The sequence below is a fragment of the Ruditapes philippinarum genome, unplaced genomic scaffold, assembly GCF_026571515.1.
Source record: "Ruditapes philippinarum isolate M1 unplaced genomic scaffold, ASM2657151v2 ctg3258_1_1_1_1, whole genome shotgun sequence".
Lineage (NCBI taxonomy): Eukaryota > Metazoa > Mollusca > Bivalvia > Venerida > Veneridae > Ruditapes > Ruditapes philippinarum.
In genome coordinates, this window is record NW_026855453.1 from 138,110 (window position 1) to 162,572 (window position 24,463).

The 24,463-nt window shown below is 33.9% G+C and overlaps 1 protein-coding gene across 2 annotated transcripts; it reads right to left on the reverse strand.

Moving 5' to 3' along the window:
* Positions 1-2,014: 2,014 nt before the first annotated feature.
* LOC132743397 (uncharacterized) lies at positions 2,015-20,596 on the reverse strand. 2 transcript variants are annotated; one of them, XM_060731917.1, is made up of 7 exons: positions 20,229-20,596; positions 19,606-19,688; positions 16,606-16,730; positions 11,638-11,796; positions 8,807-8,939; positions 6,827-7,644; positions 2,015-2,457 (listed from the first exon to the last, which is right to left on the reverse strand). In XM_060731917.1, the coding sequence occupies exons 1-7, from the start codon at positions 20,298-20,300 to the stop codon at positions 2,333-2,335; spliced, it is 1,515 nt and encodes a 504-aa protein (XP_060587900.1). In that variant the 5' UTR covers positions 20,301-20,596; the 3' UTR covers positions 2,015-2,332. The 2 variants fall into 2 exon arrangements, with proteins under 2 accessions (XP_060587900.1, XP_060587898.1); XM_060731915.1 differs by lacking the exon at positions 16,606-16,730 and adding an exon at positions 16,424-16,548 and having other exon boundaries at positions 20,229-20,594.
* Between the last annotated feature and the right edge of the window lie 3,867 nt (positions 20,597-24,463).

Consider the following 24,463-nt stretch of genomic DNA (forward strand, 5'->3'; position numbering starts at 1 on the left):
TCAAAACTTTGATATTAAAGTGTACTTTTTTCATAGTGTACTACATGTATATATAGAGAATATCTAAAATAAAGATGGAACAAGTATACTACACAAACTCTGGAATAAGAAGGTGATAAGAAGCTACAGACAAAATGTGTGTACAATGGCAGTTTTCTGAGATCATATGCATGTATATAATCAACAATATTGAACAATTTAAACAAGAGAATAATGTTCTATATCAATGTTTATAGAGTTTCTAAAAGCCCCGCAATAAATGCCCTCTATTATATCTAAATAAATGCCCTATTATGTCTACAAAGAATTACCCTCTATTAATACCAATCAAAATAGTGAACATAGCTAAATTTTTTACAAAGTTTACAAAGTTTTACAAAGCTAAAATGATGGTAAAAAATGTTTTATATGATGAAATATTAACCCCGAGGTAGATTTGGTTTAGTGCTAGAATAAGACAAATGACTATATGATGAAGTTAGTTACAAATGTGTATGGAAGACATTTGTTCAGATGATTTTACATATAAAATATTATATTTTTTCACACCTTAAAAAATGTGACCAATGTACTTTCAACATTTTACATAGAAATCATTACTGGATCTCATCTTAGCAAGTCAGCCTCGTTTTCATTTCTAGAATCCAAAAAATCCATATCATTTTCAGAGTCCAAAATATCTTTATCAAATGCATATCATACTCTATCTAACCTTGTTTAATTTTAATACTCCAAAATCCATATCAAGTTCATATTTTAACCAAGTGAAAAAGTTATGTCAAGAATGTTGGTGTAAAATAAAGAGGTCATTAAACATTGCTGAGAACAATACTGTTTCTACTGGACTCATACATAGCTTCAAAATCCATATCCCACTTGGCTAGCGTCTTGTCCTATATAGTTTTAACAGCTGTGAACTTGTCCAGTAGAGTACAATATTGTATTCAACAATGTAAAATAACCTCACAATACATGTACATGTATATAACTGTATGGCAAAAATACATTATTAAACTTATTACAAGAGACATAAAGAAGTCGTCATGATAAAGCACTATTAATTGCTTTATGTTACAATTTAAAAATAATGAAATAGATGTATAATTAACACAATTTGTTGATTATCAAAATAATGAAAATATAATGCCAACTTATCTAGACTAAAATAATTTTTGGAAAATATGACTTTTGTTTTACATTTGTATATTTATATTTTATATTAAATGCTGGCAAGAAAATAAACCTGATGGACTAATTGAATAAAACAAATAATTAGTTTTACAATGTGAAACAATCCATTTAACTTTTAAGGATATACTATGCTCAAATGTGATATTTGAAAATATTGATAATTGCTTCACGGTCTCTTTGTAAATATAAAATAACATGTTTTGACTTCACACAAAGTAGATATGTTATGCTTTAAATCCTACACACTATAAGTGGACACACTATGAATACATAGTGTCACAAAAAAACTGGCAGTTTTTTTAAGAAAGGACTAGTTTTACTTGACCCTTAAAATGTAAAGCAGATTCCCATACATATTTTGTACATTCTTTTATTTAAATAAAACATACTCAGTAAGAATTATATAGATTTCAATAAATTTCTGCAATAATATCACTCAAAGATGAGCATAGTATATCTTTAAGAGATTCTAATATCAAAATACACAAGTTGAGCTGCTATGAAGACTGGCCTGGCCCTATATTGGTGAACACAGCAAATTATTTTCAGTTCCTGCGAGTTAATAATTCTCACAGCTGGTGTTCACAAGTTAAAGGCTGAGATCATATGAGCCGTGTCATGACAAAACCAACATAAGGTGTTTGCGACCAGCATGGATCCAGACCAGCCTGCGCATCCGCGCAGTCTGATCAAGATCCATGCTGTTCGCTTACAAACTCTATAACAAGTAGAGAAACTGATAGCGAACAGCATGGATCCTGATCAGACTGCGCGTAAGCGCAGGCTGGTCTGGATCCATGCTGGTCGCAAACCCATTATGTTGGTTTTGTCGTGACGCGGCTCATATGTTTGTATACAATTCAAACACTGAATAAGACTTATATAATGAACACTTAAGTTCTAGATGTCCCAAAATGACTGGTAAATTTTACAAGCATAACATAACAGAGTATGATAGTTTCATTCTATAATAATGTTTTGTATTGATTTCTGCCGTGGTAAGTAATGAACTATCAATTATGTGGTATGTAATAAACTATCAATCATGTGGTGTGTAATGAACTATCAATCATGTGGTCTTGTCTGATTGACCATATGAGCCAAGAATAAAAATATAGGATAAAATAATATGTGCACAACTCTAGCTATGATGTCCTCTACCAACAGGATGTTTCAGGCTTGTAAGATTTGCCAACATTCCTCTCCCTAAAGCTGGAATAGATGTTTGTCCATTGAGAAGTTGAGAACCATTGCCTCTACCTCTACCTGCAATATTGAAGAATAGACAAATTTTCCAACAAATTGAAAATGCATTAAATTCGATTTTATTTAAAAATTAACCAATTCACTGTATACAAAACAAGATAACCTGCCTTACTCATTTATATGCCTACAAGAAATGTATATTCCCTACAAGATGGACATACCATTCTTTTTATGAAAAAAGATTTATCAACTGATTTATCAATTTTTTGGGGTATTTCTATCTTAGTATTATTCTTACCATTGATCTGTGGTTGAAATAAATTTTTCCTAAAGTATAATAAAGACAATTTAACTCCATAAAGTAAACATTAATCATATTAAAAATGCCCATGGTATATAAATGACTATTATACAATACAGCTCTGGATAGGAATTTGTTAACTTGCTTGAACCATTATGAGTGTAGGACAAAAGCCCCCCCGGACGAAAGCCCCCCTTCTAAAAATGACAAGGTGGACAAAAGCCCCCCTCCCCCCATGAAATTTCCAAATAGGACAAAAGCCCCCCCCCCCATAAAAGTAAAGGTAGGACAAAAGCCCCCCCCCCCCCATTGTCCATTAAATTTAAATTTAGTGTAAATGAATTAATGGGTGAGAAGACATATGGCACAATTTCTGTATGCCATGTCACAATTTATCAGACTCAACTAAATGTGAACATTTTCTGAAACTGAACTGTAGCAGAGACTGTGAGAATAATTTATCAGTAAAGTGTGCTTTATTTCATCCATGTGCTCTTCATCTTCATGTTTGTAATCTTTTTAAGCATGCATGTATTAGAGTTGTGTTTTTTATTGGTATAAAAAATATGTATGGACATCAAATGTAGGTGACATAGTGTAACTAAGTAAGTAAGTAAGTAACGACTTTATTTAATGAGGCAACACAGTTGGGCAAGCCCAGTCTTCCCTATGGGCCTCAACAATATACAAAACAATTTACAAAATATAATACATCAATAAAAGATTAAATAATAACACAAGTAGATTTCATTATTATACATCAACACTGACATACTTTAGATCAACCTTGAAAAAAGAAGAAGAAGAAAAAAAAAAAAAAAAAAAAAAAAATGAGTTGATATTATATACATACATTCAACATTGAATTGGATGGTAACAAAATTGAAAATTTACATACATATTAACAAAAATATTCAACCAATATAACAACAAATATTTATACATGTATAGCATCTAAGCAGAGGTTTCCACCAGAGAACCACCATGTTAAATATGACTTTTTGAATAGTGGAAGACTGTTTGATTGCCTGATATGTAATGGTATTTTGTTCCAGATTTTAGGCCCAGAGTAAGCAAGAGCTTTTCTGCAAAATTCTAATCTAGGTTTTGGTATATGTAGTGTCTGTTGAGTGTTTGATCTCAGAGTTGTGTGATTTGTATGTGAAAATAAATCAGACATATAATGTGGCAATAGATTGTTAATGGATTTGTAAACAAGAATTGCTTTTTTATAATGGATGCGGTCATGTATTTTTAACCAATTCAATTCATGAAACAATATTTCTGAAGGTGTATCAATGTCTTTGTCAAGTATAATACGGGCGGCTCTCTTTTGAAATTTGTATATGCTGTTCAGTAATTCATCATTACAATTTCCCCAAATAGTGCAGCAGTAATCAAGGTGTGGTAATATGTATGCATTATAAAAAACTATTCTCATTTGTTTGTTAAGGTACTGTTTGATACGGAGGAGAAGATAAAGTAATGAGTTGCATTTTTTAATCAGCTGTTCAATTTGACAGTTCCATGATAATCTATGATCCACGTGAATTCCCAGCAATTTTTCAGAGTTAGTAAATTCAATGTCATTTTCCTGCATTTTCAAAATGTAATCATTGCTTGATTTGATGGTGTTGTAAATGATATTTGATGGGGAGATTATCATTGCTTTTGTTTTTTGAGGATTTGGTAGCATAGAGTTTCTTGCACACCAGTCGTAGATGATGTCAATGCTATTTTGTAGCGATCTGTAGACTGAGTCAATAGACGATCCAAATGAGGTGACAGTTGTATCATCTGCAAACATGTCAGTAGATGTATTTGGAAGGTTTAAAGGCAAGTCATTTATATATAGAATGAATAGAGCGGGGCCAAGTATAGAACCCTGAGGGACTCCAGATGATATTTCTTTAGCACTTGATAATTTGCCAGAGATTGAGACCTGTTGTGTTCTGTTTGAGAGATAAGATTTAAACCAGTTAAGTGTTTCCCCTGCAAACTGATATTGTGTCATCTTTTGAATTAAAAGGGAATGATTAAGTAAATCAAATGCCTTAGTTAGATCAAGAAAAACAGTGCCTACTAGTTTGTTGTCATTGATTGCAGAAATCCAAGTGTCAATGATAGATGTTAATGCTGTTTCACATGAATGATGTGAGCGGAAACCTGATTGAGTCTTATGCAATAACGAATGTGTTTCAAGAAAATTTTTAAGGTGATTACTGACATGTTTTTCTAGTACTTTGGAAAGAACAGGGAGAATCGAAATAGGACGATAGTTATTTGTATCAGATTTGTTCCCTTTTTTGAGTGTTAAGGATATTAATTTGATCCCTTTACAAAAGTGATTAAACATTACTACTCTTCTGACGCTTGTTGTGTATAATTATGAAAAGCTATGAATTCAGTATCACATGCATGCATTATTTCATCTGTTATCATACTTTGTTATCACTTCAATATATACATTATTAATAAACAATAAAGCAGCACGCCTCCAGATTTATCCTAATTTTCATGAAAATTTTGAAAATTAAAGGTAAAATATTGTGAAATGAACAAAGAAATTACTCGACACATTACAATCGGCACTTAAAATCCACGTAAATTACCAAAAAGAGGTCAAAATATGCATAAATAGCACTTACTGCGTTAGTAACGCAGTAGAAATATGGTGATAAATACTACAAAATACAGTCATTAATTGCACATAAGGTATACACTATATGTAAATTTGATGGACCATGGGGGGGCTTTTGTCCTATCTTTACTTTTCTATGGGGCGGCTTTTGTCCTATGTGGAAATTTCATGGGGGGGGGCTTTTGTCCACCTTGTCATTTTTAGAAGGGGGGCTTTCGTCCGGGGGGGGGGGCATTACTTGATTTTCGGCAAGTAATGCAGTACATTACCATTACTTGGACCAAGTAATACAGTATCATTAACATTTCTTTTGAGCAAAAGACAATTTCTTTCTAAGATGTTTTGTAGCTTACATTTACAAAAAATCAAACTAATCATGTATCTATTTGTATACATATATTATTAAATTTCTAAATATCCATCTCTGTGTTTTACCTTTAAATAAAAAATGCAAAAAAACTGAATTTACATAAATTTGTATTTTAAGTCAGTAATGGTTGACTTTGCATTTCGTGATAATTAGTCTGGCACATGGCAGACATGTCAACATAATGTAACAATGAAAACTCCAAAAAGGTGCTAATGTGCCCAATGGTCAAACAAAGGCAAGTGCCAAATAGTAATTCTATCTTGCATAAAGGGTTATGGTTGATAGCAGGCTTTTCATAAAGGTGTATAAAATACCATCATTTAATCCCCATTCTGCACTGAACAATGTACATGCCTGCATGTAGAATAAATGCTTCAATTCATACTAATGTTATAAATCAATGCAGATATATAAGTGAGAGGGGACATTGAATTTTAATGATTTTATATTTTATTTGACTGATTAAGGCCATCATAATTTTATCTTGTGTTCTTTGGATCTTCCATACCATATACGATGTAGTAGGTTTGGTGAAGTAATACAAAGAAATACAAAGTAATGCTTAGTAATGCACCTTCATTACCTGAATTTTGCATTCCAGAACCATTACAAGTAATGCAAATTGGCATGCAGTATAATTACATTGCATTACTCTCAGGAAAAGTAATGTATTCCTACTGCATTACCATTACCAGTATCATTACCCCAAGCCTGGCATGTATGCACATTGCTGATATTGAAATCCCTTAAACTTTGACTATCACACTTGAGAAGGGGCATCCCTGGTTGAGTGGTCAAGGTCCTTGACTTCAATCCACTTGCCCCTCATTGCTGTGCGATTCGAATCCTTCATATACTTCATCTGAGGATGCTCTTCAACTAGCTTACAGTGCATCCATGGTTCTACTCTGGTGCTCAATTTTACATGAAACAATGCATTCAGGTGCACCTCAGGTTTTCCTCCACAAGTATGGTACCAAGTCTTGATAAATTATTTTCACCTCGAAATAACTCAATATATCTTAACTGCTCTGATTTGATACACAAACTGAGAGCATTCCATAACATATTTAAGTCACTATATCATTGAAAAGCAAAGAGAAAAATTTATACTTACTTTTCAAGAGATACTGGTGATGATCAGGTTGTCTCAGGCTTGGTTCTGAGGCAGAACCATGTAGCCGTCGCATGTTGGTAGAATCATTATCTACATAATGGCCGTTCTCTCCTAACATACTATCAAGAATACCGAGTGACCTCCGACCCTTCGCTCCACCAAAACAATCAGACTCTACACCAGAATCATCTATAACACCATCATCTGATATGCTAGAATCTCTAGAGACAGATCTTTCAAAGTTGTTGTCAACAACAACCCCATTACTTAAGTTCATCTTTGAATACAGCTCTTGAACAATATCAGCTTTATCTGTGGCTCTAGATCTGTTTACTTCTGCCTCTCTTCTCTTTTCTTTCTTTTTAATCTCATTTCTTGGAGATAAATGGAAGTCAATTATTGCTGGATCGAAGTCATCAAATCTGTCACGAGGAGATTGTGTAATCTCCCTATCAGATAAACAGTCAGGCACATCAATGTGATACTCTTCTTCTAAAGTCACAGTCTGTACACTTGCATCACTCAATCTTTTCTTTGGCACAATCCTATCTGTCTCATTTGTGTGTCTCCCAAAAACATCACATTCACTTTTCATTATTTCACCTTCTTTTTCTAGTTCTTCATTTACCTCCCTTACAAGTTTTCCCTCTAATACTAGTTGATTAATTTCCTCCAATTCTTTATCATCTATTTCCTCAACATTGCTATCATCTTTCTGACCTAATACTGCCTCAATTTCTTTCATTATTGTCCTTAAAGCAGACATGAACTCGGCACAATTTTTCTTTCCCCGTTCTTTTTCCCCTTGAGCTTGGCACCTAAAAATAGTTTAACATTAAATACCACTAGATCCCTCATGATTATGAAACAGCTTGTAACAATTAATTGGAAGAAGGAAGCATATTGCAGTGCAACCTTTTTACAGACATCATTGTTAGTGGTACAGAATTAAAAATGAAAATTCATATTTGACTATAATGATGCAGTCTGCAAAATAAGGCACAGGCCCGATGCCCGAGGCTGGTAAAATCCAATGAGGGCCTGCAAAAATCCAAAGATTGTAAGCCCGATTGGCCTTTGAATTCAGAATGTGTCTTCATATAAAATTAGTTTCAATATTTTTCCGAAATAATTGTGTACTTCTTCATCAGAATATGTACTTCCAATAAGATTTGCGTAATGCCTGTATGTCAATCGTTTATGCATAATATGTATTATCATCTACAGCTATTGGTTAGTGTAAATATACAGACAATGCTCTAGTATAATCATAAATGTTTGCAAGATTAAGTTATGGTAAATTTCTGTTGAAGAATAAATTTATTTTTAGATTGACCCATTTAGATTTGTGATCGGCTAATTTAAACATTTGAAGTGAAACCAGTGATTGGTTGTGCTTAATTAGGGGATATGTTCATTGAATGCAATGCTTCCTTTGTTGATATTTGTTTTTATATTTTAAACAAATAAAATGGAAAGTCGTAGATTGACGAGTAATGTTGAGTATATATAAAAACAGAAATTGAGAATTTTATTGAAAAGTGGCTGACTGATTATCCGTGAATAAATTGAACCTTAATGATGTCAATAAAAGATAAAATAAACTGTTGTATTTATTTTGCACAATAAATGTTTTGAGCCTGTGATATTCTGTCCGGGCCTATACTTCTGCCTGGGTTGAAGGCCCAAATGGCCTATGATCGAAAATGTTATTTCGCAGACTGATGATGATGAGCCATTTATATGTATGATGAGTTATTCAACATGTTTATTTTGTGGCACATGTTGTTTTGCCAATTCACAGATCAAAATCAGTCTATTAATAATAACAAAGTTACAACAATTGAACCAAAATCTAAATCAAATTTTTGCAGCCATCTTGAACAAAGATAAACACTATGATAAATCAGAAACAAAACCGGTGCTTTATACATGATACACTGTCAAAAAGGAAGGTTTCTTTATAATATACATGTGTACCGTTGCATGATTTTGCTTGAAATCTGGGAGAAGTTTGTTGAGGCATCATCAACACTACCCCATAGTCTTGTACATCTGTTATCTTTTACCCTATCAATGTCTTCACTCAGTTTCTTCATTGACAAATGATTGTCTGAAAATAGGAAAACAACAGGTGTCACAATAACATTTCAAATCTAACAATAATTGAATCTGTGAATGTCAAATGGCACACTTAGGGAAAATATACAAAGAATAATTTTTTTTCACTGAAAGGTTACTGTCAAAGATAAATGGACATTAAAATGCAATGCATAATTGTTATAAATAAGATTTCTAAGATTTTCAAGGGTTGAAGGTTAATTGAAAGTCCGTCATAAAGTAAGCAATTAACCTAATAATTCACAAATGGCCACAACTCAGTCAAAACCTATGTTAGAGTTATGGCCCTTGGAAAGTGATCTATTATGTGTGAGAATTAACAAGCAAATAGCTTTAGTGTATGATGAGTACAAAGTTGCATAAAAACTGTACACCTCGGTTGATTAAGATAACACTACTTTTCTTCAACAAGAGCACTGCATGGGTGGGGTATATATACCCGGATGTATATTGGTTTTTATCATGCTACTGCTACGGTAACTGCCCAATAACACTTGCCTGATAAATATTTTTGATATCAGGTCAGTAACCTGATATCAAAAATATGCCCCGCCCATTTTAACAGACTTTTTTCAATTGCTTATACAGGTATTCTCATTTGAAATCATCAGCATGTGAATTCGACAATGTAATCTCATACCCTTACAAGTCTTGAATCAATATGCGATTTTTATTTATTTCTTATTTCGATTTCAATTACGAATAAATTAGATAGCGAATAGTTAAGCACCAACTCAATGAAGTTACGTCATAATTTATATTGCAAATGACATCATCGATGTCCACATCATACTATACATGTAAACATAACAAACAGGCTAGTCAATTTTCTTTGAGAACTTGTAAATGTTTACTTTATTCCGCCGGATTATTATTTAATAAGTGTTCCGTTCAAAAAATAAGACGCATGTTTGTGTAGCTTGTGTTTGTTGCCGATTTGACTTTTGTTTGATTGAAATTATCATGAACTTTTGAACTAAACAATTCAAGTAAAGTTTATGTAATTCTTAGGGAATTTCTTTTCATCGAAGTTTAAAGGTAAGAATCTTATCGTGTTACATTATGTTGTATCTTTTATCACAGGAAATAATCTTGAGTCGAAAGAAAAAATGGCCGCCGTTTACAAATTTTAAGTTTCAGGGGCGGAGGAATTTGTTTTCAAGAATTATTTCTTTGAACAAGCCTCGCCCTTTCTAGCTCATATCAGCCTCGCCTGATAAAATTGATATCAAAAGACAGTAGCATGTTATTCTCTATGAGTAATCAAAACTAATCTTTCAATTAGGGTAGAAAATCAAGAAACTTGTGTGAAAAATGTTTTATTCTTAATTATCTTCATGATACTCTATGACATCCAAGTTGAAGGCACATTTTGCCGTTAGTGCATGATTCATAAAACATCATAGAGGCAATGCTACATGCCAAATATAGATTAGTATTTATCCACATAAAGAGAAGATGATTGTGTTTTCCTATACATTAGTCTACATAAAGCAGGTGACTCCCGGGCAGGGCCAATTTTGACTTTGGTATTAAGATTATTTTAATATAACTTTGTAGAAATCTACAAATTGATGCTACATGTTAAATATCTAAACTTGAGGCTTTGTAGTTATAAACAATATGACTTAAATGTGTTTTCCTATATAAGTTTAAAACAAGAGCCGGTTGAACGGGTGATGCTCCCCGAATAGGTTTTGGACACAGGAAGGTATATCTCTTGTTTATCAGAGTTATGTCACAGACAAAGTTCAAAGTGTAAAAACAACCCAAATATTGTACACAACACATTGTCTCAATATGGTGATCATTTTTGTGAAATAGTTGTAAAATCAGACTTCAAATAACAAAGTTATGGACAGGACACGATTTTGCTGCAAGGTCATGCTGTGACCTTGACCTTCAAGGTAGCGACCCAAATGTTGCGCGCGACAGGTCGTCTCAATATGGTGATCATTTCTGTGAAAAGGTTTTAAAATCCCACTTCAAATAACAAAGTAATGGGCCGGACACAATTTTGCTGCAAGGTCATGCTGTGACCTTGACCTTCACGGTAGCGACCCAAATGTTGCGCGCAACACGTTGTCTCAATATGGTGATCATTTTACAGAAATAGTTTTAAAATCTGACTTCAAATAACAAAGTTATGGGCCGGACACGAATTCGGGACATACATACGGACGGACTGACGGACGGACGGACGGATGGACAACCCGACGACTATATGCTCCCCTGAAATTTTTCGGGGAGCATAAAAAGTCAAGTGTTCCCAGAGCAGGCCAATATTGACCCCAGGGGCATGATTTATAACAGTTATGCAGAGGTTCACAAGGCAATGCTACATTCTAAACTCTAGGCCTTGTAGTTTTTGCAAAAAAAACTTTTTCTTTCTATCAGTTCAAATTCAAAAGATGCAGAATGGACACAAAATTTTGAAATTGATACAAAATGACTGTGACAATGACCTTCATAACATGCACTCTGCACATTGGCTTATTAAGCTTTACATTTCTGCCAAGTGGTAGAACCAAAAACTACTGACCAGACACGAAAACTGGCAACAGACAGAAGAACAGACAACCAGGTGCATAATATTATACACTGAAATTGTTTTGGGCATATGAAAAAACAAATTAACAAATGTAAATCCACTCTTACATATATATAATTGTTAATTCTTGTATACTTACTGTTGGAATGCTTAAGGTTTACTGCAGTTACACTTTCCTGTAACCTGGCCCAGTTCATGGTATCTGTAATAAAGTCTGTTCCTCTAGACCTGCCCTGATTTCTCAAATCGTTCTTCTTTCTTGGACCGCAACCATCTGTTACTAGCAGTCCTTCCTTTTCTTTTATGCAAAACAGAAATAAAGAAGCCCAAATTTTACAAATATTTCAATATAACAAGAACCCCCAGCTGGGAAAACAAGGCCATGCTTTCTTTTTTCTGATTTCTAAAATAAAACACATCAATTATGGAAGAAAAACGTTGTGAAGGATTCTGAAAAAATCATACAATTTTCTTGTAAAAGGAATAATTATAAATATCAAACTGATTTGTTAACTATTCAGGGATCTAGTGGCTTCAAATTTGTACTCGTCCTGCTTGCTTTGCTACTTGTCCTGCATTTTTTGCCTTGATTTTCAAGATAAACTACACCGATGCAATAGAAACTCTCCAATGCAAAAGACCACTAAAAGTTCTCATAATCAAATTCTTTACATAAATTTCACAAAGCTTTTGTTTTAGATTACGTATAAATCGCGCGCTTCGTATCCAATTAACAATGTGCTCAGAGCTTTATAAAGTGCGCAAATTGTACATAACCTAAAACACAAGCTTTGTGTCCGGTTTTCCATTGTTTAATGTAAACATACTGATTTTAAGAATTATAACTTTCTATTACATTGACAAATTTCCACTCGTCCTGCCGGACGAGCATATAACTGTTTTGTACCTGTCCTGCACCAATGTCTAATCGTAAATACGAGCAGACGAGTGGAATTTTCGAACCCTGCTATTGAACATGATTGTTAGTGTTGTCAAATATATGTTGCTTTGTCCAAGTATTAATCAAATCTGTCCATTTTAATTAATAACAAAGTTTTGGCAAGTTAAAAAATATTCACTTTGAAGTCAAGGCCATACAAAGAAGAATTCAACATATCAGTTTTGAATAAGTGTTTTTAGTCAAAGTATGAATCGAATCTGTAAACAAGAGGGCCATGATGGCCCTGAGGTCGCTCACCTGTATATAGGCCCCCCCCCCCCCCCCCCCCCCCCAACGTTGCAGGGCCAATTTTAACCAAAGGGCTTTTATTTGCACAAACTTGGTAGACACCCATAAGAAGATGTTTCATGCTAAACATCTAAGCTCTAGCTCATTGGGCTATTTAAAAGATTTTTTTTAAGTTTTTACTATACACATATAGTTAAAAACAATGACACCCTTGGGGCCAGGCCAGTTATGACCCCAGGGTTCTTATTTGAACAAACTTTGTAGACACTTACTAGAATATGTTTCATGCTTAATATCTAAACTCTAGCTATTTGGGTTTTTTCAAAGAAGATTTTAAGTTTTTGCTATACACATATAAGGAAAATCAATGACCCCGGGGCGGGGCCAATTTTGACCCCAGATTTTTTATTTGAACAAACTTTGTAGACACTCACTAAAAGATGTTTCATGCTTAATATCTTAACTCTAGCTATTTGGGTTTTTTCAAAAAAGATTTTTTAAGTTTTTGCTATACACATATAAGGAAAATCAATGACCCCCGGGGCAGGGCCAATTTTGACCCCAGGGCTTTTATTTGAACAAACTTGGTAGACACCTATTAGAACATGTTTGATGCTAAATATCTTAACCATAGCTCTTTGAGTTCTTTAAAAGAAGATTTTTTAAATTTTTACTATATGCATATATAGGGAAAATCAATGACCCCCTGGGGCGGGGTCAATTTTGACCCCAGGGCTTTTATTTGAACAAGCTAGGTAGACACTTATTAGAACATGTTTCATGCTAAATATCTTAGCTCTAACTCTTTGAGTTCTTTAAAAGAAGATTTTTTAAGTTTTTACTATATGCATATAGGGAAAATCAATGACCCCCTGGGGCGGGGCCAATTTTGACCCCAGGGCTTTTATTTGAACAAACTTGGTAGATACCTATTAGAACATGTTTGATGCTCAATATCTTAGCCATAGCTCTTTGAGTTCTTTAAAAGAAGATTTTTTAAGTTTTTACTATATGCATATAGGGAAAATCAATGACCCCCCAGGGCGGGGCCAATTTTGACCCCAGGGCTTTTATTTGAACAAACTTGGTAGACACTTCATGCCAAATATCTAAGCTCTAGCTCTTATGGTTTTTTAAAAGAAGATATTTAAAGTTTGTTTTTTTTCGGTTGCCATGGCAACCAGAGTTCTGCATGGAATTAAATTCTTTGAACAATTTTTATAGGTGACCACCAAAGGAACATTCCTGTGAAGTTTGGATGAAATTGGCCTTGTGGTTTATGAGGAGATGTCATTTAAAGCAAAAGTTTACGGACGCCGGACGAAAAGCGATCACAAAAGCTCACCCTGTCACTTTGTGACAGGTGAGCTAAAAACAGGTTAAAACTTTAACAATTAAGGTAAAATCAATCATTTGACCTTGATGATCAAGATCATTTTAAAGTAAAGGTCTTATTTGAATTATTCAACACTTCCTTGTGTCATAAGCATTAATATATCTAAGCATGAATCAAATCTCGAAATAAATAACAAAGTTATCACAACTTAAACAAAGGTCTAACATTGAAATATCTAGCATGCAGATATTGCCATAATTGTTATTTTGCCGAAGTATAATTCAGATCTCTAAATTAATAACATAGATAGCAAAATCAAATAATTTGACCTTTATAAGGTTATTTCAAAGACAAAGTCTTATTTGATAATTCAAAACAAGAGCTACTTTTTTCAGGGCTTGACAGGGGCATAACTCTGTAAAAATGTAATTCAGAGTTATGGTACCTATGCCCATGATGTTAGATAGTCACAGAGAACATTTGTATGGAGTTTAAACCCTGAAATTCAAATATTGTTTTCTTAGACCATGGTTCTATGAAATTCATTTAGAATAAAAGTCCTTTAATCAATAATAATAATTTAACTTCAATTACATTTAAATCATATTAAATGATGATAGATAATTAGATTGCAATTTCCCTGGGTTTTAATTAATTACTATAGTAAGATAACTTACTTTCAGGAAAAGAAAATTACAGCCAGAGTCAGACAAAGCTGTAGTTAATCACAGCCTAGGATGAGACATCCAAAAAATTAAAAAAATCTTCATAAACTAAATTAAGCATATCTGACTTATGAAAAGATAAAATGCTATAAATAAGCAATAACAGAAGCAACATAAAAATAAACAAAACAAACATAACAGAAGCAACATAAATTTAAACAGAACAAACAAAAACCAGTTGTTATTTAGTAACAAAGCAAACTGGGTAATTTTAACAAAAATCATTGTCAGTGTGACACAGGATTAACTTGTTCACTTTACAAAATGGAAAACTTTACAAAAATAACACATATTTTAAAAAAAAGCCATTTTTTCCTTCCTCTGATACCCTACAAACATAAGTGACATGACTAGGACACTGCCACTTCAAACTTTAAGGAGCTCCACTCTGAGGTCAAGTAGCGTAAAAACATAAAATTTGAAATTACTACATAAATCAAGTGCAGCACTTAATAGAAAAATCTGTATTTTTTTGTCATTCTGTACTATAATCAAGATTATTCTTTTTTTTTATTTTTTGGTCATTCTGTAACTTAAATAAAGATTATTCTAGAACAACAGGATGAGGGAATGATCTGAAAATTTGCATACGTTATTGGCCCCGACCTACATCAAATGATGAAACAAGAGGGCCATGATGGCCCTGAGCCACTCACCAGAAACAACTGCTTTTCAGTAAAAGATTAAAGACTACCTAAGAATGCTGCAGACCATTCATCAATTAGTTCTGTAGAAGCAGACGTTAAAAGGTTTTTTTCTATTTTTAGCTTCAATGGCCAATCAAATTAAAGGGGCCAATCAAATTAATATGAACAAACTTGATAAAAGACTACATACAAATGCTACAAACAAAGTTTGGTGATCATCCATCAATTATTTCAGTAGGAAATGATGTTCAAAAGTTTTTTCTATTTTTAGCTTTAGCGGCCCATAAAAGGGGCCAATCAAATTAATACGAGCAAACTTGATAAAAGACTACCTAAGAATGCTACATAAAATTTGGTGATCATCCAAAACATGAACATTTGTGCCTGGTTATTTGAACTTCCAACAGCTAGTGATAGAGTTATGGTGTGACAGGCTGTTTGAGACCAATTTTTGCCTTTGAAGTATGACCTTAAACTTTGACCTAGCCACATGGTTCTTGTCCACGGCAAGCCGTCTCATTATTGTGATCATCTGTGCAAAGTTATTCAAAATTCTGCTTTGTAATGACAGAGTAACGACCCGGACAAGCATAATCCGGACAGACTACAACTATGTTGAGTTCCCCGAAAGAAGGTTAAACAAAAAACCTCAGTGAAGTCCCTTTAAGTTTGATAATGAAAATGGGATTATACTGTAGATTAACTTGAACTTAAAGATACTTTGCATGCATTACTCACTAATATTCTGTCCTGTGTCACACAGAAATGGAAATAAAACAGAATGGGAACAATATATGAGCCGCGCCATGACAAAACCAGCATCCGCGCAGTCTGATCAGGATCCATGCTGTTCGCTATCAGTTTCTCTACTTGTTATACGGTTCGTAAGCGAACAGCATGGATCCTGATCAGACTGTGCGGATGCGCAGGCTGGTCTGGATCCATGCTGGTCACAAATGCATTATGTTGGTTTTGTTGTGGCACGGCTCATATATACATGCAAGAAAAATTTTTATTGCCTCATGTACCTTTCTTGATTAATTCTGCTGTTACTTTTGACATTTCTACATTTAACTGTGAGTTATTCATTACCCATCCATTCATTTCACTGACTGCCCTAATGGCAGAGGATGCCTCAACAAACCTCACAAACCTGTATAAAATATAACAACACTGATATATAAACAAGCTCACACTGTTACAACTATACCTTTATCTATTTTAACTTGTGTAGATTTCTCAAGTGCCACAATAATATTACTCCCGTTAAATACCCAGAGATTGAGTTCACTGACGGCACACAGAGCTGAATCCTTGTTGGTGAACCGAACAAATCTGTGAATATAATTATCTAAATAGTTACATTAAATCTTTTACCATCTACAGACATAACACCTATTTATAGCAAAACAAGAGCGATCAGTGATTACATGTGTCGCCTCACGATGGCCAATTTCATGTTGGGACAAGTTTTGTGACAGACGGACAGTGCACAACTAGACTTGGTACTGATCACTCCTGTAAAGTTTGGATAAAATTGCACCAGTAGTTTATGAGGAGTAGTCCGGACAAACTTTTGTGTATCTGGCAGCACACAGAAAAAAACACCTTTTTATCAAAGGGCCATAACTGCACCAGTAGTTTATGAGGAGTAGTCCGGACAAGCTTTTGTGTATATGGCAACACACAGAAAAAAACACCTTTTTATCAAAGGGCCATAACTCGGCCAAAAATCATTCAACCGGAAAACCCGTGCAATATGCGCAAGGACCTGTAAAGTTTCATTGAAATTGCATTAGTGGTATAACAGAAGTAGTCCGGACAAACTTTAAAAATAACAAGATATGTTTGTGAAACATGTATGCCCCCTATCAGCAGCCAATTAGTCATGTGATAAGGTTATTATGACTTCTGACCCAGTGATCAAACAATTAATAAGGGTTATCAAGTATCAACTGGTCATGACCTTAACCTTTGACCCCTTGACCCAAAACTCAATAGGGGTCATCTGCTGGTCACGACCAATCATCATACAAAGTTTGAAGTTCCTAGGCCTAAGCGTTTTTAGTTAATTGATCGGAAACTGTTTTAACATACAAGGTCAATGTGACCTTGACCTTTGACCCCTTGACCCCAAAATCAATAGGTCATCTGCTGGTCATGACCAATCACCATACCATGTTTGAAGTTCCTAGGCCAAAGGGTTCTTAAGTTATTGATTTGAAAGCATTTTTACCTACAAGGTCAATGTGACCTTGCCCTTTGACCCCTAAACAACAATATCAATAGGGGTCATCTACTGGTCATGACCAATAATCATACCAAGTTTGAAGTTCCTAGGCCTAAGGGTTCTTTAGTTATTGATCGGAAACCGTTTTTACCTAAGAGGTCAATACGACCTTGACCTTTGACCCCTTGACCCCAAAGTCAATAAGGGTCATCTACTGATCATGACCAATCACCATATCAAGTTTGAAGTCCCTAGGCCTAAGGGTTCTTTCGTTATTGATCGGAAACCGTTTTTACCTAAGAGGTCAATGTGACCTTGACCTTTGACCCCTTAACCCCAAAATCAATAGGGGTCATCTGCTGGTCATGACCAATCACCATACCAAGTTTGAAGTTCCTAGGCCTAAGGGTTCTTTAGTTATTGATCGGAAACCGTTTTTACCTACAAAGTCAATGTGACCTTGACCTTTGACCCCTTAACCCCAAAATCAATAGGGGTCATCTGCTGGTCATGACCAATCACCATACCAAGTTTGAAGTTCCTAGGCCTAAGGGTTCTTTCGTTATTGATCAGAAATCGTTTTTACCTACAAGGTCAATGTGACCTTGACCTTTGACCCATTAACCCCAAAATCAATAGGGGTTATCTGCTGGTCATGCCCAATCACTATACCAAGTTTGAAGTTCCTAGGCCTAAGGGTTCTTTTGTTATTGATCAGAAACCGTTTTTACCCATGAGGTCAATGTGACCTTGACCTTTGACCCCTTGACCCTAAAATCAATAGGGGTCATCTACTGATCATGACCAATCACCATACCAAGTTTGAAGTTCCTAGGCCTTAAAGTTCTTTAGTTATTGATCGGAAACCATTATTGCTTACAAGGTCAATGTGACCTTGACCTTTGACCCCTTGACCCCAAAATCAATAGGGGTCATCTACTGATCATGACCAATCACCATACCAAGTTTGAAGTTCCTAAGCCTTAAAGTTCTTTAGTTATTGATCGGAAACCGTTTTTGCTTACAAGGTCAATGTGACCTTGACCTTTGACCCCTTGACCCCAAAATCAATAGGGGTCATCTACTGATCATGACCAATCACCATATCAAGTTTGAAGTTCCTAGGCCTTAAGGTTCTTTAGTTATTGATTGGAAACCGTTTTTGCTTACAAGGTCAATGTGACCTTGACCTTTGACCCCTTGACCCCAAAATCAATAGGGGTCATCTACTGGTCATGACCAATCACCATACCAAGTTTGAAGTTTCTAGGCCTAAGGGTTCTTTAGTTATCACTCGGAAACCATTTGGTCTACGGACCGACGGACCAACGGACCGACAAGTGCAAAGCAATATACCCCCTTTTCTTCGAAATGGGGGCATAAAAATTATTAAAGGGCCATAACTCTGACAAAAATCATTGTCATTGAACCGGAAAATGCTGACAATATGCACAACTTTTTAATTTTTGTGTTCAACTCTTTTTGTTTATAATGTTGGATTTTATGCTGTAAGTTCATGTGACAAGTTCATGTGACAAGTTTCATTGAAAAAATCAAGCAAAAATTAGACATTTGACATTGAATGTCAAGGTCATTTACAAATAAATTAAATTTAGTCAGACTTACTTGAAGGTCTTGTCCTTAAGGTTGTCGTGGCCAAGTATAAAGACAATACATTGAGATCTTAAAAAGGTTATGATCAATGGTAATGTTTTGGGGATGGCAACACCATCATGACTGTAACAATACCTCTATATTTTTTTTCCAAATGACCCTTTTTAACTGTAGAACTTGCTCATTGTGAAAATATGATAAATAGATATTATATTTGTGTAGATTCAAAAATAAATTTGATTGGAATAAAACAATATTATAAAACTTGTTCAATAGATTTAGTATTAAACCTACACTCATTCACAAATACATTTAGCTTAAATTTTAACATAAATACCTATTGAAAGTAATTAACTTCTAGCTTACCCATAGGGTTGACCATTACTGTTATCTAAAATAACAACATCAACAATCTCTCCACATCCTTCAAACAAATCACGCAGTTCATGCTGAAAATGAAAACCATTTAAAATCATTTGAGAGTGTTTTCTTCAACAGCTTAGGATTACACAGTATTTACCCATGCAACATAATGCATTGTTACATAAAAATTTGGCAAGCAAATATTTTTAAATCATCAAGCCAACCAACTTCTGATTTTTAGCATGTAAAATTGTTATAACTTAAATACATTATGCTTTATAATAAATTGTAAGACACTGATACAAATAGGCATATATTCGTGTTTCCATGAATATTCCTCTTTTGTAGTAATAATTTCACCATAATTTTCAAATTCCTATTTAAAGCCATGAAAAATTTCAATTGTCTATATACAAGTACATCAATTCTTTGACAATGAAATGTTGTTGACAAACTTGAAGGATTTAACTCCCCCTCCCCACCTCTCAGAGTACATCTACATGTACACATGTACTTAGAAGCTGGGACTTTCAAATTTCTGACTTTGAAAAAAACCCTGTTATCATTGGTAACGATTATCTTTACACCAGTTAACAAATAAACAGCAATCAAATCTATAATCTTACCTTCTTTGTATCAGGAGGAAAACGTCCAACAAATACCGAATATGTGGAATACATTTTCATAGGACGAGCCATATTATGATAACTGATATGATGATTTTTCCTCCTCTATCAAGGTTGTTACTGTTCTTCAAGAGTGACCGACTACGATGAGAGAAATTTCCTTTCTAAAGCCATCATGCCCTCTGTCTAACTATAATGTTCCAGATCTTAATATGAAGTCTTTATACATGTTCCTGAAATAAAACTGTCCTGTTATAGTACTTATTTACTTTTATCATATTATCATTTTTAAATAGATCTCTAAAGTAACAGAATCACTGTCACAGTCAATCATTCAGATGTCACAGTCAATCATTTTTACACAAAAACATGCACACCAGATTGATCCTATGATCATTTCATTTTTAACTTGCGACAACTATAAACTATTTAACAGTTTTACTATTATTTCTTTATGTGTCTTTTTATAAACATCAAACTATACTATCCTATATACAATACTGGTCAGTTCTGCCCAGTGTTACATATTTATAATGTATAGGTTTGACTGATTCTTTTATTTCCCTTCAATTATGAAGAGCAGAAAATAATAATCCCTGTATAACTATAACTCTTTTTTTATCTAAAGTTAATTTGATTCCTGAGTTAGATAAGCCTGCAGCCAGACATACAAGAAAGGAAGTGACACACAACCAGAACAATAATTTATATACCCTAAAATAAAATAACAATGATAAACATCTTCAAGGAGTTGCTTTATATAAAATTATTTATTATCACAATGATCACAATCAAAAACTGCATTAATAACGGTGTTATGTCATTTAATCATTTAATTGAAGAATTAACAGGAATAACAACAAAAATATCTCAACTTGCAAAGTTGTAATAATATCACATTCAGAAATGTTAAATTCTTCCCAAATTTCTTCTGACTGTACCTTTGTGATGGAATGTGAAATCTATCATTCATAAGATTGTGTATTCAGTAACTTATGAAATAACATGAATTATGCCATTTTCTCGTGCTTTGTTTTGCCTACAATAAGGCCAAATAGATTGCATAAGAAATATTTGGATGTCCCTATGTAATTGTCGGAGAAAAAAATCGTTTACGCATGTTTAATCTTCACCTTAAACAGAGAAAACTACCTGTGGTCTAAGTCAGATAGATCGCTCGTACCAGTTGGATGTGAGATTTATCACATCCAACTGGTACTCATGATCTATCCTATACATAATCTTACCTTCTTTGTATCAGGAGGAAAACGTCCAACAAATACCGAATATGTGGAATACATTTTCATAGGACGAGCCATATTATGATAACTGATATGATGATTTTTCCTCCTCTATCAAGGTTGTTACTGTTCTTCAAGAGTGACCGACTACGATGAGAGAAATTTCCTTTTTAAAGCCATCATGCCCTCTGTCTTACTATAATGTTCCAGATCTTAATATGAAGTCTTTATACATGTTCCTGAAATAATACTGTCCTGTTATAGTACTTATTTACTTTAATCATTTGCATTATTTATAAAAAGATCTCTAAAATAACAGAATCACAGTCAATCATTCAGATGTCACAGTCAATCATTTTTACAAAAACATGCACACCAGATTGATCCTATGATCATTTCAGTTTTAACTTGAGACAACTATAAACTATTAACAGTTTTACTATTATTTCTTAATGTGTCTTTTTATAAACATCCAAACTATACTATCCTATATACAATACTGGTCAGTTCTGCCCAGTGTTACATATTTATAATGTATAGGTTGACTGATTCTTTTATTTCCTCCAATTATGAAGAGCAGAAAATAATAATCCCCTGTATAACTATAACTCTTTTTTTATCTAAAGTTAATTTTATCTATGTTATCACCTACCAGTCAACAATACATGATTCCTGAGTTAGATAAGCCTGAAGCCAGACTTACAAGAAAGGAAGTGACACACAACCAGAACAATAATTTATATACCCTAAATAAAATAACAATGATAAACATCTTCAAGGAGTTGCTTTATATAAAATTATTTATTATCACAATGATCACAATCAAAACTGCATTAATAACCATATAACCTATAACTTGGAGTGTAATGTAGTATATTAACGGAAACGTCTTATGATATAGGACTACTGTACTAAAGCGGTCTACTTAACTTCTTAAGCAGTTAACAGGTTAAGGGCGTCAAAACTATACTGTGCTCCTCTTAGTTCACGGTACTTAACGATTTGAAACATAAAATAACAAATGTAACTTATGGTACAAAAATTGTCACAAGCTGTAACATATAGATATTTTCTGCTGCATGACACAAGGAAACAACAATATAATTAATCAAAATCAGTTTTAATGGGCCAGACATAGATCATATGTCGGCCAGTTTGAAAACGGTGAGTATGTCATCATTTAAATCGCGGTAATGGTGTTAGTCACTTTAGTTTTTTCATGTTTCAGTTAAAATTTCTAAATGTTATTTTGTTTACTTTTCAATATTAAACTTTCTTTATAATGTTACTCAAAATTTATTTTTTCAACGAACATGAACATTAAGAAAACGATGATCGTTTCAGACATATGCACAAATTTAATGGACTCTTGTTGCTTTTTGCAGAAATTTGTAAACTGTTGTTATATTTTACGCAAAAATCTAGATATGTAAACTATTTTGCACAAAAACTTTATTGTTTATGTGTATGAATAAATATGTCAATTCTGACCCAATTTTAAAACTGGTGACATGAAAATATGACATTACCGTGTAATAAATGATGACGTGTAATTAGTGATGTTGAGTATAATGTTTGTTTGTTTCATTTTACGCTTTTTTCCAACAGTATTTCAGTCATATAGGCGGGTAGTTTCCTAACCATCGTTCCTGGAGAGTTACACTAGTACTAGATACCTTCCTCCGTGCTAAACTACCAAAGCATCTCCCGGGGATCAAACCCACGCCAGAGAGGTAACTGGATTAGAAGTCATCGACCAGGGAAGCGGTCTGACCCTGTATCGTTTATATTAACTGTTTAAAGGGGCCTGTCTAAAAAGCGGACAATATAAACATATAGGGAAAACGCTGACAATATAGACAAAGAGGAAACTAGAAATGTGTCATCATGCCACGGATGCCCCCGCATGCAGCCAAAATTTCAGATGTTATAATATTTAGTTCCAAATTTGTTTGCACAAATTATTTTTTTCATTTTCAAGTTCAAAGCCCTTAAAATTTTTCAATGTAATCACCAACCATTTTCATACAATGTTCAAGGCACTGAAATTATTCAGTCTTAACCTTTTGAAAATAGCATATTTCATATTTGTAGCCAAAATAATGGCTACATACATTTCCACAAAAGTATGAGTGCTGAAACTGAAAGTTCAAAATTTTTCCAACATTCAAGAAAGATAAGTTTGTCCAAAATCATTGAACCACGACCAAATTCAAACTTAAACTGCTTATTCCTAAGATGTATCTATATTATTTTCAAAGTAAAAGGGACATAACTCTGCCAAAAAATCATCGAACCATGACCAAATTCCAACTTGACCTGCCCATTCCTTTGACATATCCATATGTCAAATTTGAGTTGAATATGTAACACTGTTGGGTAGATAATGAACAGAAACTGTAAATTTCATATTATTTTCAAAGTGAAAGGGGCATTACTCTGCCAAAAATCATTGAACCATAACTTAATTCGAACTTGGCCTGGGCATTCCAAAAACATATCCATATGTCAAATTTGAGTTGAATGTGTTGTACCGTTGGGGAGATAATGAACGGAAACTGAAAATTTCATATTATTTTCAAAGTAAAAGGGGCATAACTCTGCCAAAAATCATCAAACCATGACCAAATTCGAACTTGGCTTGTATTTTCTCATGACATATCCATATGTCAAGTTTGAGTTGAATGTGTTGTACCGTTGGGGAGATAATGAACAGAAACTGAAAATTTCATATTATTTTAAAGTAAAAGGGGCATAACTCTGCCAAAAATCATCGAACCATGACCAAATTCAAACTTGACCTGCATTTTCTCATGACATATCCATATGCCAAATTTGAGTTGAATGTGTGCAACCGTTACTAAGATAATGAACGGAAACTGATGATGACGAATGACAGAATGACGGAATGACGGAAGTACGGAACAGGGTAACACTATATGCCCCGGCCATTACATGGCGGGGGCATAAAAAGCGGACGATATAGATATATAG

What these genes read in the sequence shown, in the direction of transcription:
- LOC132743397 (XM_060731917.1), bottom strand. Translation starts at nt 20,300, where the DNA reads ATGGCTCGTCCTATGAAAATGTATTCCACATATTCGGTATTTGTTGGA. An exon ending in TTCCTCCTGATACAAAGAAG is followed by an intron (nt 19,689 to 20,228) that starts GTAAGATTATAG and finishes TTTCATTTTCAG; the next exon opens with CATGAACTGCGTGATTTGTT. An exon ending in AGTAATGGTCAACCCTATGG is followed by an intron (nt 16,731 to 19,605) that starts GTAAGCTAGAAG and finishes TTATATTCACAG; the next exon opens with ATTTGTTCGGTTCACCAACA.